At 57.5% G+C, this 19593-nt stretch overlaps 3 protein-coding genes across 3 annotated transcripts in view; all 3 read right to left on the reverse strand.

The window, feature by feature from the left end:
• The window catches only part of AMDHD2 (amidohydrolase domain containing 2), a 10075-nt gene extending 5823 nt beyond the window's left edge, over positions 1 to 4252 (reverse strand). Inside the window, exons 1-3 of the mRNA XM_032268147.1 lie at positions 4063 to 4252; positions 3837 to 3973; positions 3620 to 3759 (exon numbers count right to left, since the gene is read on the reverse strand). Of these exons, the coding sequence (XP_032124038.1) occupies positions 3620 to 3759; positions 3837 to 3973; positions 4063 to 4145 (360 nt within the window). The 5' untranslated portion in view covers positions 4146 to 4252. The remainder of the gene's footprint in view (positions 1 to 3619; positions 3760 to 3836; positions 3974 to 4062) is intronic.
• Positions 4253 to 4358: 106 nt separating this feature from the next.
• Positions 4359 to 11035, reverse strand: ATP6V0C (ATPase H+ transporting V0 subunit c). Its single transcript, XM_032268148.1, has 3 exons — positions 10574 to 11035; positions 5218 to 5401; positions 4359 to 5036 (listed from the first exon to the last, which is right to left on the reverse strand). The coding sequence occupies exons 1-3, from the start codon at positions 10650 to 10652 to the stop codon at positions 4832 to 4834; spliced, it is 468 nt and encodes a 155-aa protein (XP_032124039.1). The 5' UTR covers positions 10653 to 11035; the 3' UTR covers positions 4359 to 4831.
• Positions 11036 to 13819: 2784 nt separating this feature from the next.
• TBC1D24 (TBC1 domain family member 24) overlaps positions 13820 to 19593 on the reverse strand; it is a 36649-nt gene continuing 30875 nt past the window's right edge. Inside the window, exon 8 of the mRNA XM_032268167.1 lies at positions 13820 to 13899. Coding sequence (XP_032124058.1) covers positions 13835 to 13899 — 65 coding nt within the window. The 3' untranslated portion in view covers positions 13820 to 13834. The remainder of the gene's footprint in view (positions 13900 to 19593) is intronic.

Below are 19593 nucleotides of genomic sequence, written 5' to 3' on the forward strand. Positions count from 1 at the left end.
CAGCCGGGGATGGTGGCTCACACCTGTAATCCCAGCAATTTGGGAAGCCATGGAAGTTGGCTCACTGAGGTCAGGAGTTTGAGACCAGCCTGGCCAACAAGATTAAACCGAATCTCTACTAAAAACACAAAAATTAGCCAGGTGTGGTGGCGGGTGCTTGTAATCCCAGCTACTCAGGAGGCTGAGGCAGGAGAATGGCTTGAACCCGGGAGGCAGAGGTCGTAGGGGACAGAGACCACGCCACTGCACTCCAGCCTGGGTGATGGATGGAGACGCCATCTCAAAGAGTAAATAAACAAATAAACGGCCAGAGAGGGGAGTGAAACAATGTGCAGGAAGCCTGGAGTTGAGGTAGGAGCTAAAAAACTAAGCAAAGAACACTCACCGTAAGCAAGCAGAGGTGGCAGCAGAGAAAATGTCACTCAGCCGCACGTCCCTTCACACCACCCTGATGACTGACCTACGTGGCTGTTCTGGTCACAATTACGGGGAACTACTTGGGGAGGATGAGGGAGAGAAAGAAGCGGAACGGACTCACAGAGCCGAGAGAGCACTGATGTTCAGCTCTCCTGGTGCAAAGCAATGGATTCCGCCCTAAGCTGAAAGACTGAGAGGCCAGCGCAGTTTTTCGAGATATGGGGGCAAATTCCAAGAGTCCGCTGGGTTGAAAGTGATTGTCCCTAGAGCGGAAGCTGGTTGGGGCAAAGGACTGCTGTTTTTCTTCACAAACCCTGTGGCTAGACAGGTTCACTAAAGATCAAAACAGAAAAAGAAAAAAAAAAAAAAAAAAAAAAAAAGGCTGGGTTCTTCTCGAATTGAGCTTTAGAAGGAAACAAGAGAGTGCTACATAGAGGGAGTAAAAGGTCAAGTGAGTGGAGGGGAGCGAGGCGCGCTCCAGACAGGTAAGCAGCTGAAAAGGTCCAAGTGTGGAGGGCGTGTGGGGCCAGAGGCAGGGGCCTGGCTGCCCCTCGAAGGACGTGCCTCACCTTGGCTCAGCAGCTAACAGACTTGAAGCAGAGAACAAAGTGATGTGACCTGTCTCAAGTACCATACCAAAGGGCAGGCAGAAACCCCCCGAAAAAGAATAGGTGGTCTCGGTGGACCACACAGGACAAGAAACAACCTAGGAAACTCCTGGAAAAGTGGCCATCCAATTCTACCCCGGGTGAATGGGTCCTGGAAGAGGTGGTATTCATGGTGGCAGGAGAGCCAAGCGAAGGGGCCTCCAGCTTCTAAGATGATCCAGGCAGGAGCCCTCGCAATTCTCACCCTCAATAGTTGACTCTCTGCCTTCATCCCAGCAGTGTGTGCTGAGGGTCTATAAGACACCTGGACTGCAGCAGGTGCTGGGAAGAAAACCCAGTCCTACTTGTCAGAGACTCCTCAAAAGGAAGAAGAGCCACAGTCCTTCCCACGCCCATGCTGGCCGGACATGCCCAGGTAGTCGGGGGCATGGTGGGGACGGGTGGGCCAGGCTTAGCAGAGGAGGCCTGGGGAGGAGGCCAACGCCTACTAGGCCGAGAGGCTGGGGGCAGGAGTGGGGAATGTGCCTGGGGACAGAGAAGAGGCTGGACAGGCAGGAAAGGAATGCTGCAGGGTGGGTCGGGCAGAATGGATGTGCTGAGTCCTGGATCTTGGACGGGTCGCTCTAGCAGGCCCCAGAGCCCCAGAGAGCAGCTGCGAGAATCAGGTACCAGGTGGCAGCAGGTTGCTGACGTCTGGTTTTTGACATCTGACTGTGTGGGGAGAGCTGCGGGAAATTTCTAAAAAGACATCCACGGCTGATACTGAGTGGTTAACAGTCTATCACGCATGACGCCAAGCACCCAACGCCACTAAGAGATGCATACTGCCATCAACCTCATTTTAGGTTTGAGGAAATGGAGGCTCACAAAAGCAGAAGGCTGCCCTGAGTCTTCCAGCTGACACATGTTATCAGGAGGCCAATGCTAAATCCAAGAAGCCCTCGCCCAGAGCCCACACACCACCCCCATTGCTCCCTGCTCTGACTCTGCCCGTACCCTGGGCATGTGATCTTGAAATGACTCCTATGCTGGAGGGCGAAAAATGGCTGGAGCTGTGGACGGAACTAGAACACAAGACGGCTCAATTTAAGTACTCTTAACAGTGTTCACTTTCTAAACTCACTAACTCTTGTGGCTTCATAAGCAAACATTCATTATTTAAAGAAATTGTTAAGTAATGGCCGGGCTCGGTGGCTCATGTCTGTAATCCTAGCACTTTGGGAGGCCAAGGCAGACAGATCATGAGGTCAGCATTTCCAGACCAGCCTGGCCAGCACGGTGAAACCCTGTCTCTACTAAAAATATAAAAATTAGCGAGGCATTGTGGCGCTCACCTGTAGTCCCAGCTACTTGGGAGGCTGAGGAAGGAGAATCATTTGAACCCGAGAGGCGGAGGTTGCGCCACGGCACTCCAGCCTGGGCAGCAGAGCGCGACTCCGCCTCAAAATAAATAAATAAATAAAAACAATAGTTAAGTACTAAGGAAAAAACAGGCACGATGGGGCCAGGCACAGTGGCTCTTGCCTGTAATCCCAGCACTGTGGGAGGCCGAGGCAGATCTCTTGAGCCTGGGAGTTTGAGACCAGCCTGGGTAAGATGAGACCTCCATCTCTACAAAAAAATTTTAAAATTAGCTGGTGTGGTGGCACAAGCCTGTAGTCCCAGCTACTCTGGGGGACTAAGAGAGGAGGATCTCTTGAGCCCAGGAGTTCAGAACCAGCCTGGGCAACACAATGAGACCGCATCTGTACAAAAAATGTTAAAACTGGCTGGGCATGGTGGCACACACCTGTATTCCTACCTATTCACGAGGCTGAAGCAAGAGGATCGCTTGAGCAGAGGAGGCTGAGGCTGCAAGGCGCTATGACCAAGCCACTTTATTCCAGCCTGTCCACAGAACAAGACGCTGTCTCTCAAAAAAAAACCAAAAACTAAACAAAAGGCATGTTGTATACAACCTACTCTCGAATAGTCCATCCAGTAAAAAATAGTAGCATACGCAAGCCAAAAGGAGCCTGAATAGTAACACACAAAGCAAAGATTTAACCCTGGAGAACCTAAGTTTAAAAAAAAAAAAAAAAGACCAAAGACAACCAAATTCCTTCTGGGCAAGAAGGAAAGTGGAACCATGGGGCACGCAGCACAGGAGCACAGGGAGTCTCTTCTGGAAGGCGTGTTCCACCGAGTCACACATCACAGACAGGTTGGGGAGGAAGAGCCTGACCAGGGACTACAGCTGTGCCAATCACAGAGTCCCCTGCGACCTTGGTTGAGGGGGTGGTTTCTGAAGCCTGGAGGCGGCCAAAGTGCCGTGCAGGGGTGGGGACGGACAGCCTATGACTCGGAGGGAGGGTGCTGAGCCAGCAGTGCGGAGAACGGTCTAGGGAAGTCTAGGGAGAAAGGTCTAGGGAGGCCAGACAGAGCGACAACTGAGAGAGAAGCACAGGGAGGGGACCCGGACCCGGCTCCGGTCAGCAGGGGAGGCCAGACTCAGGGCCACCGAGTAAGTGCTGGGGGCGGGGCGTGAGTTTGAAAATGAGGGCGCTGGCTGCTCCAGGAGCCCTCTCCGCCTGAGCCAGAGAGCCTCGCCTCACCTTGTGATAAACCTCCGGTGGGGAAGTGACCAGGGTGGGGCAGAAGGAGGTGACACCATGCGACAGGATCCTCCGGGCCACCAGGGCAACCCCCGAACCCACGTCCTCCGTGGCCTGGGAGAAGTCAACACCAAATCCACCTGCGGCCATAGAAAGCGGGGAATCGCACGGCGCTCAGAGCTCCTCCCCTGGGTCCCCCTGCCGCCCCGGGCCGCACCGTTGATCTGCACGTCGATGAAGCCGGGCGCCAAGATGCGGCCCCCGCAGTCCCGCCGCTCGTCGGCCACGCGCCGCTCCTCAAAGAAGAGCTTCTCCGGATCCAGGATGCGGCCGCCGCGCACCCAAAGGTCCTCCCTGCGGATGGAGTGAGCGGGCGCTGGCATCGCGGCCCGACCCCGGCCCCGCACCCCGCCCGGTCCCGCAGCCCTCCGGCCGGCGCCCACCTGAGCAGCTTCCCTCCGCGCAGGATGCGGCAGTTGGTGAACTGGAGCACCCGGGCTCCCACAGCGCCCTGCCCGCCGCGCATCGTGAGCCCGGTCCGGAGCGAGCGGCTCCGGAGCCCCGCGGCACCAAACCCCGCGCCGGGAGACCAACCCAGGCCTAGAGAGCGGCCGCGCCCACGTGACCCTCAGCTGACTGAAGCGCCGCGCCACGTGACCGCCGCGCCCACGTGACCCGCCGGCCCACGTGACCGGCAGCGCCCGCCCCCGCGCCCAACAAGCGGCACAGACACAGGCCCGACACATCCGAGAACTTTATTGGACACAGCTCCGCGCAGGGCCAAGGGCCCGGGGGCGAGGGCGGCTCCATCCAGAAGTCTCAGCAACAGGAACCCACAAGGCGACACTCTAGCTAAGGTTATAGATAGCTGGGAGACGAGGGCCGCTCCGCAGATGCAAGAACAGGCCAGATCTTTATAAATAAACATCCAGTTAAGAGAAATGACAACTCTACATCATCCGCATACACAGAGCACTCTAGGGGGTGGGGCGCCGGGGGCCTGGAGGGGCGATGAGTGGGCCCAGATGTCCACGGCACGGGGCGGGAGGGGGCAAGGCCGGGGCAACAGACGATGGGCACTAGGACACTGCGAATGTACAAGACCAACTACTGGGGGCGGCGGCCCCGTGCGTGTGTGTCAGGCTGTTCGTTCTGGAATGAGGAGGGGTGGTCTTTACATAATATTCTGTGGCTGGTGGGTTTGGAGAGGGGCTACTTTGTGGAGAGGATGAGGGCGACGATGAGACCGTAGAGGCCGAGCACCTCGGCGAAGATGAGGATCAGGATCATGCCCACGAATAGTCGGGGCTGCTGGGCGGTGCCCCGCACGCCGGCGTCCCCCACAATGCCGATGGCAAAGCCAGCTGCCAAGCCGCTCAGGCCCACGCTCAGGCCAGCGCCCAGCTGGAGGAAGCTCCTGGGGGCAGGAAGAGAGGGCTCACATCAGCAGCCTGCCGGCCCGGGGGAGACAACTGGAAACAAGGGTCCGGGTCACCACCCACAGGGGAACGGAACCCTCCCTGCAGCCCCCCCCAGACCTGTGCAGGGGCGTGACGCCAGGCGGGGCAAGCACCAGGTAGGGTGGACCCAGCGCTTACCTGTAGAGGCTGATGTCATCATTCAGGGAGTTGGCGATGAGGACTGCCACCACCAGGCCGTAGATGGCAATGATGCCAGCCATGACAACTGGGATGATGGACTTCATGATCAGCTCCGGCCGCATGACGGACATGGCCGCAATGCCGGTGCCGCTCTTGGCCGTGCCATAGGCAGCGCCCAGGGCTGTGGGAGAAAGGCAGGGTGAGCCCACAGGAACACACAGGCCATTTGGGGCTAGGACCTTGGGGTGCAGCTTTGGTACAGCTTCGAGGGCCACCCCAAGTTATCATAGGCAGAGGGGGAGCCAAAGGTAGCACCCAGCCCAGGGCAGGATGACCCAGGAGGAACAGCCACAGGCGAGCAAAAGGAGCCTGGGATGGCCGCTCCTTCCCTCCTCTACAGAAGACCCCCACCCTCAGAGTCCAGCTCTTCCTCCAGCAGCAGGCGTTGCAGCAGCCTTGCCCATCTGGGGCTCCCGGCTCTGCGGTGAACCCACTTGTGATCCCAGGGAGCCCCAGTGCAGCCTCAGCAGCCCCCATGTGGGGTCAGGGGCAGCCGACCCTCAGGGCTACTGCCCAGGACAACATGCTGGACAAGCCACCACAGGTCTTAGGGATGGCAAAGCCACGGCTGTAGGGTGTGACCTGATGGTCAGAAGCAGCCGACCCTGACCACTCCTGTCAGGCCACAGCGCCCCTGACTCACTGCCAGCCCAAGCTCCCCAATATTCCCCCAGGAGGGCCAAGCATTCTGCCATAAAGGGCGCCTCTCAGCACCGTTGGCCACACAGCAGGCCTGGACTCTCGAGAGACTGGAGAATCTTCTCTAACCAGAGAGGAGGGTTGGCACGGTGGCTCACACCTATAATCCCAGCTCTTGCAGAAGCCCAGGCAGGCATACCATGAAGTTGTCAAGAGTTCGAGACCAGCCTGGCCAACATGGTAAAACCCAGTCTCTACTAAAAATACAGTAATTAGCTGGATGTGGTGGTGGGGGCTCATAATCCCAGCTACTCGGGAGGCTGAGGCTGAGAGAATCGCTTGAACCTGGAAGGCGTAGGTTACAGCAAGCCAAGATCTTGCCACTGCAGTCCAGCCTGGGCAACAAGAGGGACACTCCATCTCAAAAAATAAATAAAAACCAACCAGAGAGGAGAAAAAACGAGCCACGAAGATAATGGGGGCACAGAGAAGATGACGGGGATCATCACCAGTCCAATCACGAGGCCTCAGCTGACCTCTCAGAGGTCTCCCCTGCACACAGGGTAGCCCCGGGCACACAGGGGCCTGGCCAGAGGGCCGAAGCCTCCCACCACAACAGGGCTGTCAGGGGTGGCTCCAGGGCCGCCTGTCTCCTCCAGAGCTGTCCCTCCTTCCTCTCCCAAGAGAATGTTGCCTTTCTTTTGAATTCCCCTCTCCTGGGCCCTATTTTCAACATGGAGAATTCTGTGGACACAGCAGAGTCACGGGAACTCAGCTGCCTTTCTGACTTCTGCCCTCCAGAGCCACCACAGGGGCCTGCTGGGCTGCCCGAGGGGACTGCAACTGGCAACTCCCTTCCCCATCTCTGCCCTCGGCACTCATGCCATTTTTTTTTTTTTTTTTTTTTTTTGAGATGGAGTTTTGCTTTTGTTGCCCAAGCTGGAGTGCAATGGCGCAATCTCAGCTCACCGCAACCTCTGCCTCCCGGGTTCAAGTGATTCTTCCTCCCTCAGCCTCCTGAGTAGCTGGGACCACAGGCACGTGCCACCATGCCTGGCTAATTTTGTATTTTTAGTAGAGATGGGGTTTGTCCAAGTTGGTCAGGCTGGTCTTGAACTCCTGACCTCAAATGATCCGCCCACCTCAGCTTCCCAAAATGCTGGGATTGCAGGTGTAGGCCCCTATGCCCTGCCCACCGTGGTCTTTTAAAGGAAAAGATCAATAACCAGCCTGACCTGCAGAAGACTCCACAGGTCAGAGGCAGAGGGACTAGGACCACCCCCGCCATTCCGCTTCACATTTTACTGATGTATTTGGGCCACACAAGTTGCCTACCCTGTGCCCCAGCACTGAGCGGGAGTGAGGACACAGGCACAGTGACCTCCAGGCACAGTGGCATGTACTCCAGGAAAGCAGAGGGGGGCGCTGGGGAAGGGATTCATAGTAGGTGTCCCAAGTTGGCGGGGAGGAGAGAGAGGAGTCACCCAAGCCGACAGCACTGGGTATCCAGGGAGTGGCTAGAGGGAGGGAGGATGCTGGGACCTGGGCCAGGGAGTCTCACTGCCTCCTCCATGCCACCCTGGAGGTGCCCAGACATGCCACGCCAACACCTGGTGCACCTGCAGACTGGGACCCAGGGCCTGTCCCAGAGCCTGTCCTGGAACTCCTGTTCCAGTGCATTTTCTCCTGGGGAGCACATAGATCAATTACAGTGCATTTTGGTGGCCCCCACTGCAGGCCCAGGACCACATCCGACTGCATCACATATGCGCAAGAGACCAGAGCATGGCGGACACGTGGGCAGGAGACTGAATACAGGGAACTCAGCCACCCAGGTAGTGGACACTGTGAGACCAGAGCCCACCAGAGGCAGGACGCAAGCGGGCCCTTCCGTACCGAGGGCAGCAGGAAGATCATGTGGCTGGCAGGGGGAGGAGGTACCAAGAGGAACACAGGGAAGAAAGGGGATGGCAGCCAGGAGCCAAGTACTGTGAGGGCTCCGGACTCCAGCTCCAGAGGCCAAGCCTGACCGGACTGCAGAGGGCAGACCCGTGGGCAGTGCTAGGCTCAGCGGACACAGAAAGAGTAGGGGCCTGAAAGCAGTTCCAGGAACATAAGCACAAAATACAGGGCGCCTGCCAGCAGGGAGGAAGTCACAGTAAATATGGAAAAGGAGAAAATGACAGCTTCTTGGAGGACATGATGAAGAAATAATCAACTGGACATTTGTCACGAGAAAAAAAGGGGAAGCTGGGATGGGGGCCTGCAAGAGGCCTGTGGACCTCATTCAGTTGAAGACCAATCTGTCAGTGCCAGGCAGGCCAACGACCAGGAGCTAGGGACAGAGCTGGAGGTTGGCCTGGCAGCAACAGCACAGGCAACTAACTGGAGGGCAGGGGGCTTGTTTAGGGTGGCACAGCAGGCGAACCCACGTCCTAGAGAAAGGCATCTTTCAGAAGGCAGAAATAAAGTCAGAAGTTGGGCCAGGCATGGTGGCTCACGCCTGTAATCCCAATACTTTGGGAGGCCGGGGAGGGTGAATCATTTGAGGCTACCAAGAAGTTGAGACCAGCCTGAGCCATGTGGTGAGACCCTGTCTCTACAAAAAATCAGCTGGACATGGTGGCGTGTGTGCCTGTAGTCCCAGCTAGTTCAGGAGGCAGAGGCAGGAGGATTGCTTGAGCCTGGGAGGTCGAGGCTGCAGTGAACTGTGATCACACCACTGCATTCCAGCCTGGGAAACAGAGCAAGACCCTGTCTCAAGAAAAAAAAAGAAAAAAGAAATTGATTTAATTGGCCAAGGGAGAGTTTAGCTCCTGGAGAGCCACACAGTAAGCCACGATTATCCCGAAGAGTCAGGGATAAGTAGGAAAGGCCTATGCCAGCAATAACATGTTCTCAGTAATTTCAGCACACCTGCTGGTCAGGTTGTTCGAGGGCCTGTGTAGGTCTTGATGGAGAGGGAGGCAGGGAGCTCGGTGCAGAAAAAGGGCTCGGTGGACAAACTCAGGGCTTCAAGAGCAAGTAGCAACACCTGGAATTTCAGTTCCACATGGGCAGGGATCTTATTTTGTTCACTGTTGTCTCCCCAGTACCTGGCACATAGTAGGCACTCGATCAAGATTGTCTGGATGAGGATGAAAGACAGCCACAAGCAGTACCCCACAGGTGGCCAGGCAAAGGGGGATCTCTGGAGGCATTCTCTGGGCAAAGAACAGATGAAGCTGAAGGGGAAGGGCTCGACAACCTGTCTGGGGAAGTCTCCAGTGTGTGGAAAGAGAAGGAGGTGCTGAGGTGGAAGACGTCTAAACCACTTATTCTACCACAAATGACCCCTTACTTGCACATCATGGAAAGGGCAGGGCTCATTCACGACTGGCAGGCAGGTCCAGACAGAGGGAGGCCCCCAAGAGAGGACAGTCCCAAGCCCCCACCCCACAGGTGTTTACAGTCAGCAGAGACTGTTTGGAGTTCAAACCCTCCACATACCTGCACTAGGAGCTTCCCCAGGCCACTAGGCAGGGTGGGGCAGAGCAGGGCAGGGTCATCAAAGCTAAAACCAGACTTAACCAAGGAGGCGGAGACCAGACCAGGCCAGACCAGTCCATGGAGGCTGAGACTGGGCCAGAACTTACCTCGTGGGTCCCACATTCCTGGGCCTAGCCCAAGTGCCATTCTCCCAGGAAGGCCAATTTTCACTAAATTTGACACTCAGGACCTGTCAAAGCCTAATTTCAAAAGCGGCGTGCCACCAAGAACCCTTGATGTCACACTTCTTCAAACCCAGGGTAGCCCCTCCCAACTTCAGGCCTCGGAAGGAAAGGAAGGTCATTCATTCATCACTCCATTCATGAAGAGCGGAACTGGAAGCCTCAGTCCTGAGGGCAATGACCGGATCCTGTCACCATCTCACCCACCTCAGAGCACAGACCCTCTGCACAGCCCCCCAGAGCCGACGATGCAGCCTCCCAGCTCCCCTCCACTTCCACACACTCCCACCCCGGGTCTCCGCGGGCTCTCGGAACCAAGCCCTCAGCCTAGCTTTCCCAACCAGCCCACGCAGCGACACGGGTATTGGGCAATCGTGACCAGCTCCAACCGGAAGCACCTGCCGGTGGGTGAGACCCACCTGATTCCCGGGGCCGGCCGCCACAAGGGCGAGGACTGTGGATCTCCCGTGGGAGACATGAACTCCCACCGGCCGAGCAGTGCCAGAGACCCTCCTCCGGGGCGCTCCTGGGCCCGACCCGCGCCAACACCCGCGCACCGGAGCCTTCGAGGTGTGATGTCACCTGCCCGCAGAATCGGCCCGCGCGCCGCCCCTCTCGCGCCCCCACCCCAGCCTCTCTCTCACCGCTCCCTGGGCTAAGATGGCAGCGGTGCCGCCGCCCCACCCCCGCACCCGCACGACCCAGCTGGCAGGGCCGCCGGCCCGGACCCCCGAACCCCGCAGCCTGGCCAAGCCCGCACGCCCTGCGTCCCGGGGCCCCCGCAGCCGTCGGGGCGCCGACCCCCACCCTCAGTCACGCGAGTCCCGAGCGCCCCCGACCGCTCGGGATTGCGTCAGAGTGACGTCACACACCGGACCCCGGCGAGCTGCGAGCATGAGCCCCGCGCGCCCCCGCCCCCGGGTCCCTCCCGCCGCGGCGCTCACCGCTGAAGACCATGGCGGCCGAGGCGCCCATGACGGCGAAAAACGAAGCATACTCGGGGCTGTTCTTGGACTCTGACATGTCTGCGGGTGGGGAGGGGGCGAGCTCTGCGGGCAGTGGCGGAAGCGAGGGCAAGGACGCGCAGGGAGCGAACGCGAGCAGACGGGCGGCGGGGAAGGCGATCCGGCCCGTCAGCCGCTGCGCTCTAAATACCAGCACCGCAGAACAAAATGGCGGCCGCGGCCGCGTCACATGACCTGGGCCCCGCCCCTGCGGGCCGTACCACTTCGCACCGTGGAGGAGACGCGGTCCCGGGACGCCCGAGCGGCTCGTCGACCGCGCCTGGGCTGTGCCGCCCTCCCAGCGACCCGGACCTGGCACCCGGTCCCGCCCCGCCTCGGCCTCCGCGGGCGCTGCCCGGCGCCGCCGGCCTCTGGATCCCCGCCGCGTTGGACCGGTCCCGCGCCGGGGCGGGGCGGTGTGTGCCTTATTAGCATATGGGGCGGGAACTCGGAGCGCCCCGCCTTCTCTGCGGCGGCGCGGCGTCTGCAGGTGTTCGGTTCCCAGCGACGCTTTTCTTTGCACCCTTGGCGTGAAGCCGCAGGCCGTGGTTTCGCGGCCTTGCCCCCAAGGCGGCGCCTGACTCCTCCAGACGCCGGTCTTCCAGGATCTCCTTACTAATCGTGGGCGAGCTAAGGGTCCGAGCAGATGTGCGGGGCGCCGGCCTTCTCTGCGTCAGCGTCCAGGAAAGCCCCCAGCCCACAACTGTGAAGTCCCAGCCCGTTGCTACAGCCCTTCTGTGTCCCCGAGTCACTTCCCTCCCCACTGTCCCCAGTCTCCTCCAGACCCACTGCCTCTGACCTGGCGGTTGGTGACTTCACCTGTCGCTTGGGAAGAAAAGGACCCTCTCCCCGCACTTGTCTCTGCCTTTGCATCAGGCCCCCAAACGTTAGTGGGTTGTGTCTCTGCCTCCAAGCTGGAGGCGTGACTGGTGGAAGCCCTGTCGGAACTGCGACCTCTCGAGATACCCCCCGGGCTCTGCACGTTCTTGCATCAGGGTCCTCACTCCTGTCCTTACAGCCACCCACGCCCGCTAAATCCGCGCCTTCAGGGCCATCTTCCGGAGCAGCCTTGGAGCGGTTCCCGCAGCCGTGCAAGCAGCCCGGCCAGGGCTGGCGCTGCCCTACTGATCCCCGTATGGCAGTACCTGGCACCCCCTCTGCCTGATCTCCATCCACCTGCTCTGGCTGCCCACGGCCCTTTCAGGGACCCTGGGCAGCTGCCACCAGGTCCGGGTGTCCTTTGAGCTCTAAGGCCTCGTTCTGGGTTAGAGCTATTCCTGAGTGGCCTGGGTGCCGGCTCATCCCCATCTCCATGGTGGTTATGGCCGCCAGGGGTCATGGCCCCTGGCCTGGTCCTCTGGGTGGACTCAGCCCCACTTTCCCCAGCAGGAGACTCCCTCGGGCCCCTTCCCCTTCACTAGCCTGGGCCTGCCACTCGTGGAACTTGCAGCCCATGAAAGTGCCCAAGTCTGTCCTGGTTCAAAGGAGAGGAGGCAACAGATGCCATCAGAGGCCCTTCCTGCACCACCCTCTCTTACGCGACCCTTATTTCTGAGAAGAGGAATCTTCACTCTGTCTCCACCTCCTCAACCTGCCCTTCCCTCCCCAGCTCCTTGCCTTTGCCAAGGTCACCAGTGACTACTGTTTCTCTAAGCAGAAGGACAACTTTCAGGCTGTCTGAGTGGGCCTCTGTGCCGCATGGGCTGCCACCCTCTCCACACACTCTCCTCTCTCCTGCAGACTTCCTAAAGCTCGGACGCCCTCATTCTTCCTGGAGTCACAAGGGCGGGCCCAGGCCCCATAGCCCCAGCTTCACTGCAGGTCCTGGTGTACCCAGGGCTGCCCCTGGCTCTGCCCGTCCCCTGCATGATCCCATCATTGCCCTGGCTTTGTCCCCCATCGTATGCCACCCTGTCCCTCACGTGCACCATTCCAGCCACTATCACCCTCTGAGTGAGAGCAACACCCAGTGCCTGCCCCCATCACTCCCCGCCCTCCAGGGAAGCCCAGGCCAAGGAGGCTGCTGGCCGGGGCCGAATTCAGACCAAGGAAAGGTGGCACAGAGCAGTCCATCATGGAGAAACAGCACAGTCCAAGCTCAGGGGTAGGCCGGGCGCAGTGGCTCACGCCTATAATCCTAGCACTTTGGGAGGCCAAGGTGGGAGGATGGCTTGATCCCAGGGGTTCAAGACCAGCCTAGGTGACAAAGTGAGACCCCATCTCAAACAAAAAGGCGTAGGGTGGGCAAACTGCACCTAAGTCCATTGTGGCTGAAACACCAGGACTGGGGACATGGGAGCATGGAGAGACTTCCCTCTGCAGGAGCAGGGAGTGGGTCAGCCGTGCTCACCACCCTCTTAGCGCCCATTCGTTTTCTGCCTAAGTTCTGGTGTGAGAGGACACACCAGGTCTCCAGTTCAGTTCCTGACACCTGAAGTAGTGTGTCTGAGCTGTTTGCCCCCGCCCCGTCACCACCAGCTTCCACTGGGCTATTTCCACTCCCGCAGAAGGCACACCCATCCCCCCCAGCCTGACGTCATGCCACTGCTCCCTCCCCACTCTCAATTACTCAGGATCCCGAGATCCAGCCTCCCCAGGCTTTGTCCCGCGCCCCCGCCCCTGCCGCTGCCTGGTGTAGCTCTTCCCATCGCCTACCCCCAGTCAACCCTGTCTTCGCCCTAAAGGCCCAGGATCTTCCTAGTGGGCGCTTTCCATCCTGGAATCCTTTAGCCCCTCAGGGTCCTGCCCTGGTCTCCTCCCGCTTCTCATCAGCAGCCCCCATGTCGGCACCACCTCTGTACCAGCTCTCCTCCTCACTCAGGGCCAGGCACCGTGGCTCACACCTGTCATTCCATCACTTTGGGAGGCAGAGGTGGGAGGATCACGAGGTCAAGAGATCGAGACCATCCTGGCCAACATGGTGAAATCCTGTCTGTACTGAAAATACAAAAAACTAGCTGGCGTGGTGATGCGTGCCTGTAGTCCCAGCTACTGGGGAGGCTAAGGCAGGAGAATCACTTGAGGCAGGGGCTGCGGTGAGTCGAGATTGTGCCACTGCACTCCAGCCTGGCAACAGAGCTAGACTCCATCTCAAAAAACAAAAACAACAACAAAAAGAAATTCACCTTAGTATTCAGAACACTACCTCCTCCAGGAAGCCCCCCTTTCCTTCCCCTCCTTCCTCCTCCTCAGGGACCTCCTTCAGGGCTCTCTGGATGCTCCCCTCACACTCAGTGACTTTTTTTTCCAGTCATTGCCTCCCCCAACTGAGAGTCACTGAGACTCTTTTTCTGTGTCCTCGACCTGGTAGGGTGCCGTGCACACGCAGGTCGTGTTTCCTGAGCAATGGGGTGGGCCAGGCACTGTCTTGCATTCTTCTGGGTACCATCACCCCTCACTCTCACCGTGACCCTCATTTCCTGGTCAGGGAAACAGGCCTCAGAAGGTGAAGGGCCTTGCCAAGCATCCAGCTAGCAGCTGCTGAGGGAACTGAAGTTGGAGGTCCAGGGCCGGCCTCTGTGCTGGGTCTCTGCAGGTGGCTGATGACCAGTGACAGTGCCAGGAAGGACCCAGGTCTCCTTCTCCTTAGTCTCCCAGCACCGGGCAGGACCCCAGGGTGGAGTGGACTCTGGGGTGGGGACAGAGCAAGGCCATGGAAGGGGACAGCCGGGACACACATCTCTCTCCTCCCTCACAGCTACTTCCCCCTGGCATGAAACCACAGGTCACGAGCCCCTGGCCTGTCACTGCTTCAGCAGTGGGGATTTCCAGGAACTGGGGGAGGGGCTTTGGGAAACTCAGGTCAGAGACCACAACAGGAGCAGTAGAGAGACGTAGGGTGGGCTCCTGCGGGAGGGTCGGGGGCATTTTGCAGAGACCCTGGCAAGGGTGGGGGAGGATGGAGACAAAGAGACCAGGAGTAAAATCCCACAAGTGATTGGGAAGATGAACTTCTCCAGAGGAAGCCATCCCAAAGAAGACCTGGGAAGGCAGCCTCATCTGCAGACCACAGTGCCCCTGCAGGTGCCTGCTCCTGGAGGCAGCCCCTCCTTCTGAGTTGCCATGAGAACACACCCAGAGGGGCACAGGGCTGCACGATGGCACCCGGCACCCTCAATCTGCTTCCAGGACAGCCGCGTGTGGCCCTGGCAGGGCCGGAGGAAATGGGCCGAGAACACAGGTGCACCATCCGCCGGGTGTATGACCAAAGGCACTGTGTTTTCTTATCATTAAAGTTAAGGCTTAAACAATGATACGGCAAATTATTTTAAATAAAATACATGCCAGAGTTAAAGACAACGTGGTGCAAGTAGGACCCGGCACGCCACAAGCCGCCGAACGCAGGGAGGCTCCCCAAAGTCGAGCATGGCAGGGAGGTGGGACCTCCAGCTGCTCCTGCTGGACAGCAGGCGCTGCGGGGGCAATAGGTCGGAGGAAGACGACCACAATGACCTCAAGGACAGGGCAGCTCCCCCTTCTCGCTCTCCCCAAGCTTTGAGGGTTGATAGAAAATGGCCTGAGTGGGTTCTTCTCTTTGAGGAGCCAGAGGGGTGGGCAGGGAGTCGGGGTGGGCAGGGAGTCCGGCTGGTCCTGACCACTTGGCAGCAGTGTATGGCATTTCCTCTGCAGGTGGGAGGGCAGGCGGGTAGGCAGGTGGGAGGACCCTGCTTTCCCACAGGTGCTATAGTGCCTAATTAGTGGCCATTTGGGTTTTTTTGACACAAACTTCCAAATGACCAGGGCCAGGGGCTGCGCCTGCACCAGGACCAGGTTGTCAGAATGGGTGTTGGATAAATGCTCCGCCCTGGGTGGCCTGGTCCCCATGTGGTGTGGGGTGCACCCTGAAGGCCAGCACGGCCTCCTCACACTCCAGCAGGGAGTCAGGGCTCGTCGCCACAGGCCCTGCCCGCCTCAGATCCTGACCCATTTGTTAAGTTCCCTGAGCACCTACTATTGTGGCAGGCACTGAGTGAGGCCCCTGAGAGTCAAAGACAAGTTAGGGTCCCCACCCTCAAGACCTGGCAACCTAACAGGGAGCGGTAGTGTCCCCAGCAGCACAGCCAACGCTACACCAGAAACGTGGTTCTTCAAAGCAGGGGGCACAAGGGAAGGAGGCGCTGGGACTAGCTCAGCGGATTCCAGAAGAGGTGATCTCTGAATTAGGACTTAAAAGGTGAAGAGGGTTGGCCGGGCGCGGTGGCTCAAGCCTGTAATCCCAGCACTTTGGGAGGCCGAGGCGGGTGGATCACGAGGTCAAGAGATCGAGACCATCCTGGTCAACATGGTGAAACCCCGTCTCTACTAAAAATACAAAACATTAGCTGGGCATGGTGGCGCGTGCCTATAATCCCAGCTACTCAGGAGGCTGAGGCAGGAGAATTGCCTGAACCCAGGAGGCGGAGGTTGCGGTGAGCCGAGATCGAGCCATTGCACTCCAGCCTGGGTAACAAGAGCGAAACTCCGTCCCCCGCCCAAAAAAAAAAAAAAAAAGGTGAAGAGGGCTTACAGCAGGGAGAAACACCACCCAGTTTGTATTTAAATAAGTCACAGACTGGTCGGGTGTGGCGGCTCATGCCTGTAATCCCAGCACTTTGAGAGGCCAAAGTGGGCATATCACCTGAGGTCCGGAGTTCGAGACCAGCCTGGCCAACATGGTGAAACACTGTCTTTTTTTGTTTTGTTTTGAGACAGAGTCTTGCTAGGTTACCAGGCTGGAGTGCAGTGGCACGATCTCAGCTCACTGCAGCCTCCACCTCCTGGGTTCAAGTGATTTTCCTGCCTCAGTCTCCCAAGTAGCTGGGACTACAGTTGTGCGCTACCATGCCCGGCTAATTTTTGTATTTTTAGTAGACACAAGGTTTCACCATGTTGGCTAGGATAGTCTCGATCTCTTGACATCGTGATCCACCCACCTCGGCATCCTACAGTGCTGGAATTACAGGTATGTGCCACTGTGCCCGGATGAAACCCCATCTTTCTGTGTTTTGTAAAAATAAAAAAATTAACCAGGCATGGTGGTGCATGCCTGTAACCCCAGCTACTTGGGAGGCTGAGGCAGGAGAATGGCTTGAACCTGGGAGATGGAGGTTGCAGTGAGCCGAGATCACGCCAGTGCACTCCAGCCTGGGTGACAGAGCAATACTCTGACTCAAAAAAAAAAAAAAAAACCCAAGCCATAAGAAGGAAAGGAATGGGAGCAACTGCTTACTGGGGACAGGTTTTCCTTTAGGAGTGCTGAAAATGGCGCGGAACTAGAGGTGGTGGTTGTGTCACACTGTGAGTGGGCCAGATGCTCATTCATGCAGCCACTACCTCTGTCTGAGCAATGGTTGTATAATATGTCCATTTCACTTCAGTTTTTTAAAAAGGACAATGAAACAGTTTCATGGCAGGCTAGAGGGGAGAATGTGTTCTGGACACCCACCACAGGGAAGGCTGGTGGTAGAGAGGGCAGGAAGGGAGGGGGCAGTCCTGCCTGGCCAAGCTCTGAACAGACACCAACCCCACACTGAGCTGGCCTGCAGGAGGCTGCAGCCCCGGGTCCTGCCTCCCACGCCAGAGCACTCTGCAGGGCCCGCTCAGGAACAGTCTTGCTCAATTCTGGCCTGAGTGCATGTCCTAACGTCAACCACAAGACAGTCCGAGCACTTCCAGTAAGTGTAAGAGTTGCTGCAGGGAACGGGGCCGGGGGGGGGGGGGGGGGGCGGTCCCGCTACCCCAGGCCCCAGGCGATCACCCTGGACACACAGTAGCACGCAGGCCAGCCCACAGTGGGTTTCTGTTCATTCTGCAGTGCTGGTGCTCCTGCCCCTTGAGGCTGACAGTCTTCAGGAGCGGGGGCAGGGAGATCGGCCAACACTTGTCTCAGGTGCTGTGAAGCTAGAACGGGGGACCCAGCCTCGGCAGGGAGCTCAGGGAAATCCTGGGAGGGACTCTGGGGCCCAGGCATGAGGAGTAGCAAACAGCGTGTGCAAGGCCAGGAAGCAGAGGCTCTCAGTTCAGAGGAACTGAAAGAAACCTGGTGGAAGCTTGCCCCCAACACAGAGAGCAGGGGCTGTGTTGGGGGCCAAGCTTCCTGCCAAGCTAGCAGACCAGGAGGCCTCTCAGACCCGGGACAGGCCTCCAAGTGGCTGCCCCAAAAGTCCCCTAAAGGCACTGCAGGAAGGTGTTCAGAAGAGCAAAGAAAGAGGGCTCAGCAGAAAGGGGCTATCCCCGTGGCCAGTGGGGAAGAGGGACCCAAGAAGACAGAGCAGGCAGAGACAGCTCACGCAAGGCTCTGCAGCAGCTGCAGGGAGGGCCCCCGGAGGCCTTGGTTTCACTGGAGGAACTGGACGGGGTGGGGGCATCTGTGTGGGGCTCAAAGAAAACAGGCATTCTATTTTTCTTTTCTTTATCTTATACAGATCCACAATTAAACACAAGATACTAGAGAAGACATTTGGCCAGGCGCGGTGGCTCATGCCTGTAATCCCAGCTCTCTGGGAGGCCAAGGCGGGCAGATCACTTGAGGCCAGGAGTTAGAGACCAGCCTGGCCAACATGGTGAAACCCCATCTCTACTAAAAATACAAAAACTAGCCAGGCCTGGTGGGAGGTGCCTGTAATCCCAGCCACTCAGGAGGCTGAGACAGGAGGATCACTGAAACCCGGGAGATGGAGGTTGCAGTCAGCCAGGACTGCGCCACTGCACTCCAGCCTGGGCAAAAGAGCAACTCCATCTCAAAAAAAAGAAAAAAAAAAAAAAAGAGAAGACATTCACTAATATTGATGCAAACTTCCAAATGAAATGCTCATTTTGAATGAGGAAGGTTGAGTTTGCTTTTTGATACTTGGTTTTACACATGACCGGGGCTCTTTATTATTTTTTGTGGAGATGGGGGTCTCCCTATTTTGCCCAGGCTAGTCTCAGACTCCTGGCCTCAAACAATCCACCCACCTGAGCCTCCTAAAGTGTTGGGATTACAGGCATGGGCCACCGCACCCCGCCTTGCCAGGGATTCCTGATGAGATGTTTGACGCTGATTCTTCATAGTAGCACCTCTAATGTCCCTAAAACTTGGCTGAGTACTGTAGTCCACAGGACAGGCACTAGGAACGAAAGGAAACAAGATAGATCAGGGAATGACGCCGTTCGCACCAGCCACAGCTGCAAATGTGGCAGACACGTACCTGTCACCTCCGTGGAGAGACTCGCTGGTGACCACCACGATCGGATGCGGACTTGTCCACCTAACGCCTCCCTCTCTCCTCCGACATACTGGAGAAGAGGCGCCCAGGACTTCCCAACCGTCTAAGCCTTCTCACAGCAAGTGATTTCACAGTGACCTTCTTCTACCAGTTCTCAATTTTATTTAGGACTCAAACGAACACCAACCAAACATATCACTAAATCACTTATTTTCACATTTTCAAAGTTGGATTGCACTGCAAGTCCATGCATTTGTGCTCACTACACATTTTTTATTACGGTCATTGAGAGGCTCCAAAGCATCAGTCCAATAAACATTTTTCCAGCCCGATAAGCATCCTTCATGAGAACTAAGAGGTAAAATTATTCACACAACTATTTTTTTACTTCAATGCTTAGCTCATAGCTTTTGACCAAACGTCAGTGTTTTGTCAGCGTGTTGTCTGTGCCTTGTCACAGGTCATGTGTCTACAGGACTCAGTATCCACTGACTTTGCTTCCTTGGTCCCAAGCAAAGGTGCTGCCAGTTCCACCGTTTGATGAAATGATTGAGTCTCAACTGTGGGAGGCATTTTGTTTTTAGCAATGAATCACATGACATTGTACCTAACTTCTCAAGCATAATCTAATATTAGGACGGTGAAGGTAACTTTTAAAAACTCTTGGCCGGGCGCGGTGGCTCACGCCTGTAATCCCAGCACTTTGGGAGGCCGAGGCGGGTGGATCACGAGGTCAAGAGATCGAGACCATCCTGGTCAACACGGTGAAACCCC

The sequence above is a fragment of the Sapajus apella genome, unplaced genomic scaffold, assembly GCF_009761245.1.
Source record: "Sapajus apella isolate SASKATOON/1434 unplaced genomic scaffold, GSC_monkey_1.0 scaffold175, whole genome shotgun sequence".
NCBI classification, from domain to species: Eukaryota; Metazoa; Chordata; class Mammalia; order Primates; family Cebidae; genus Sapajus; species Sapajus apella.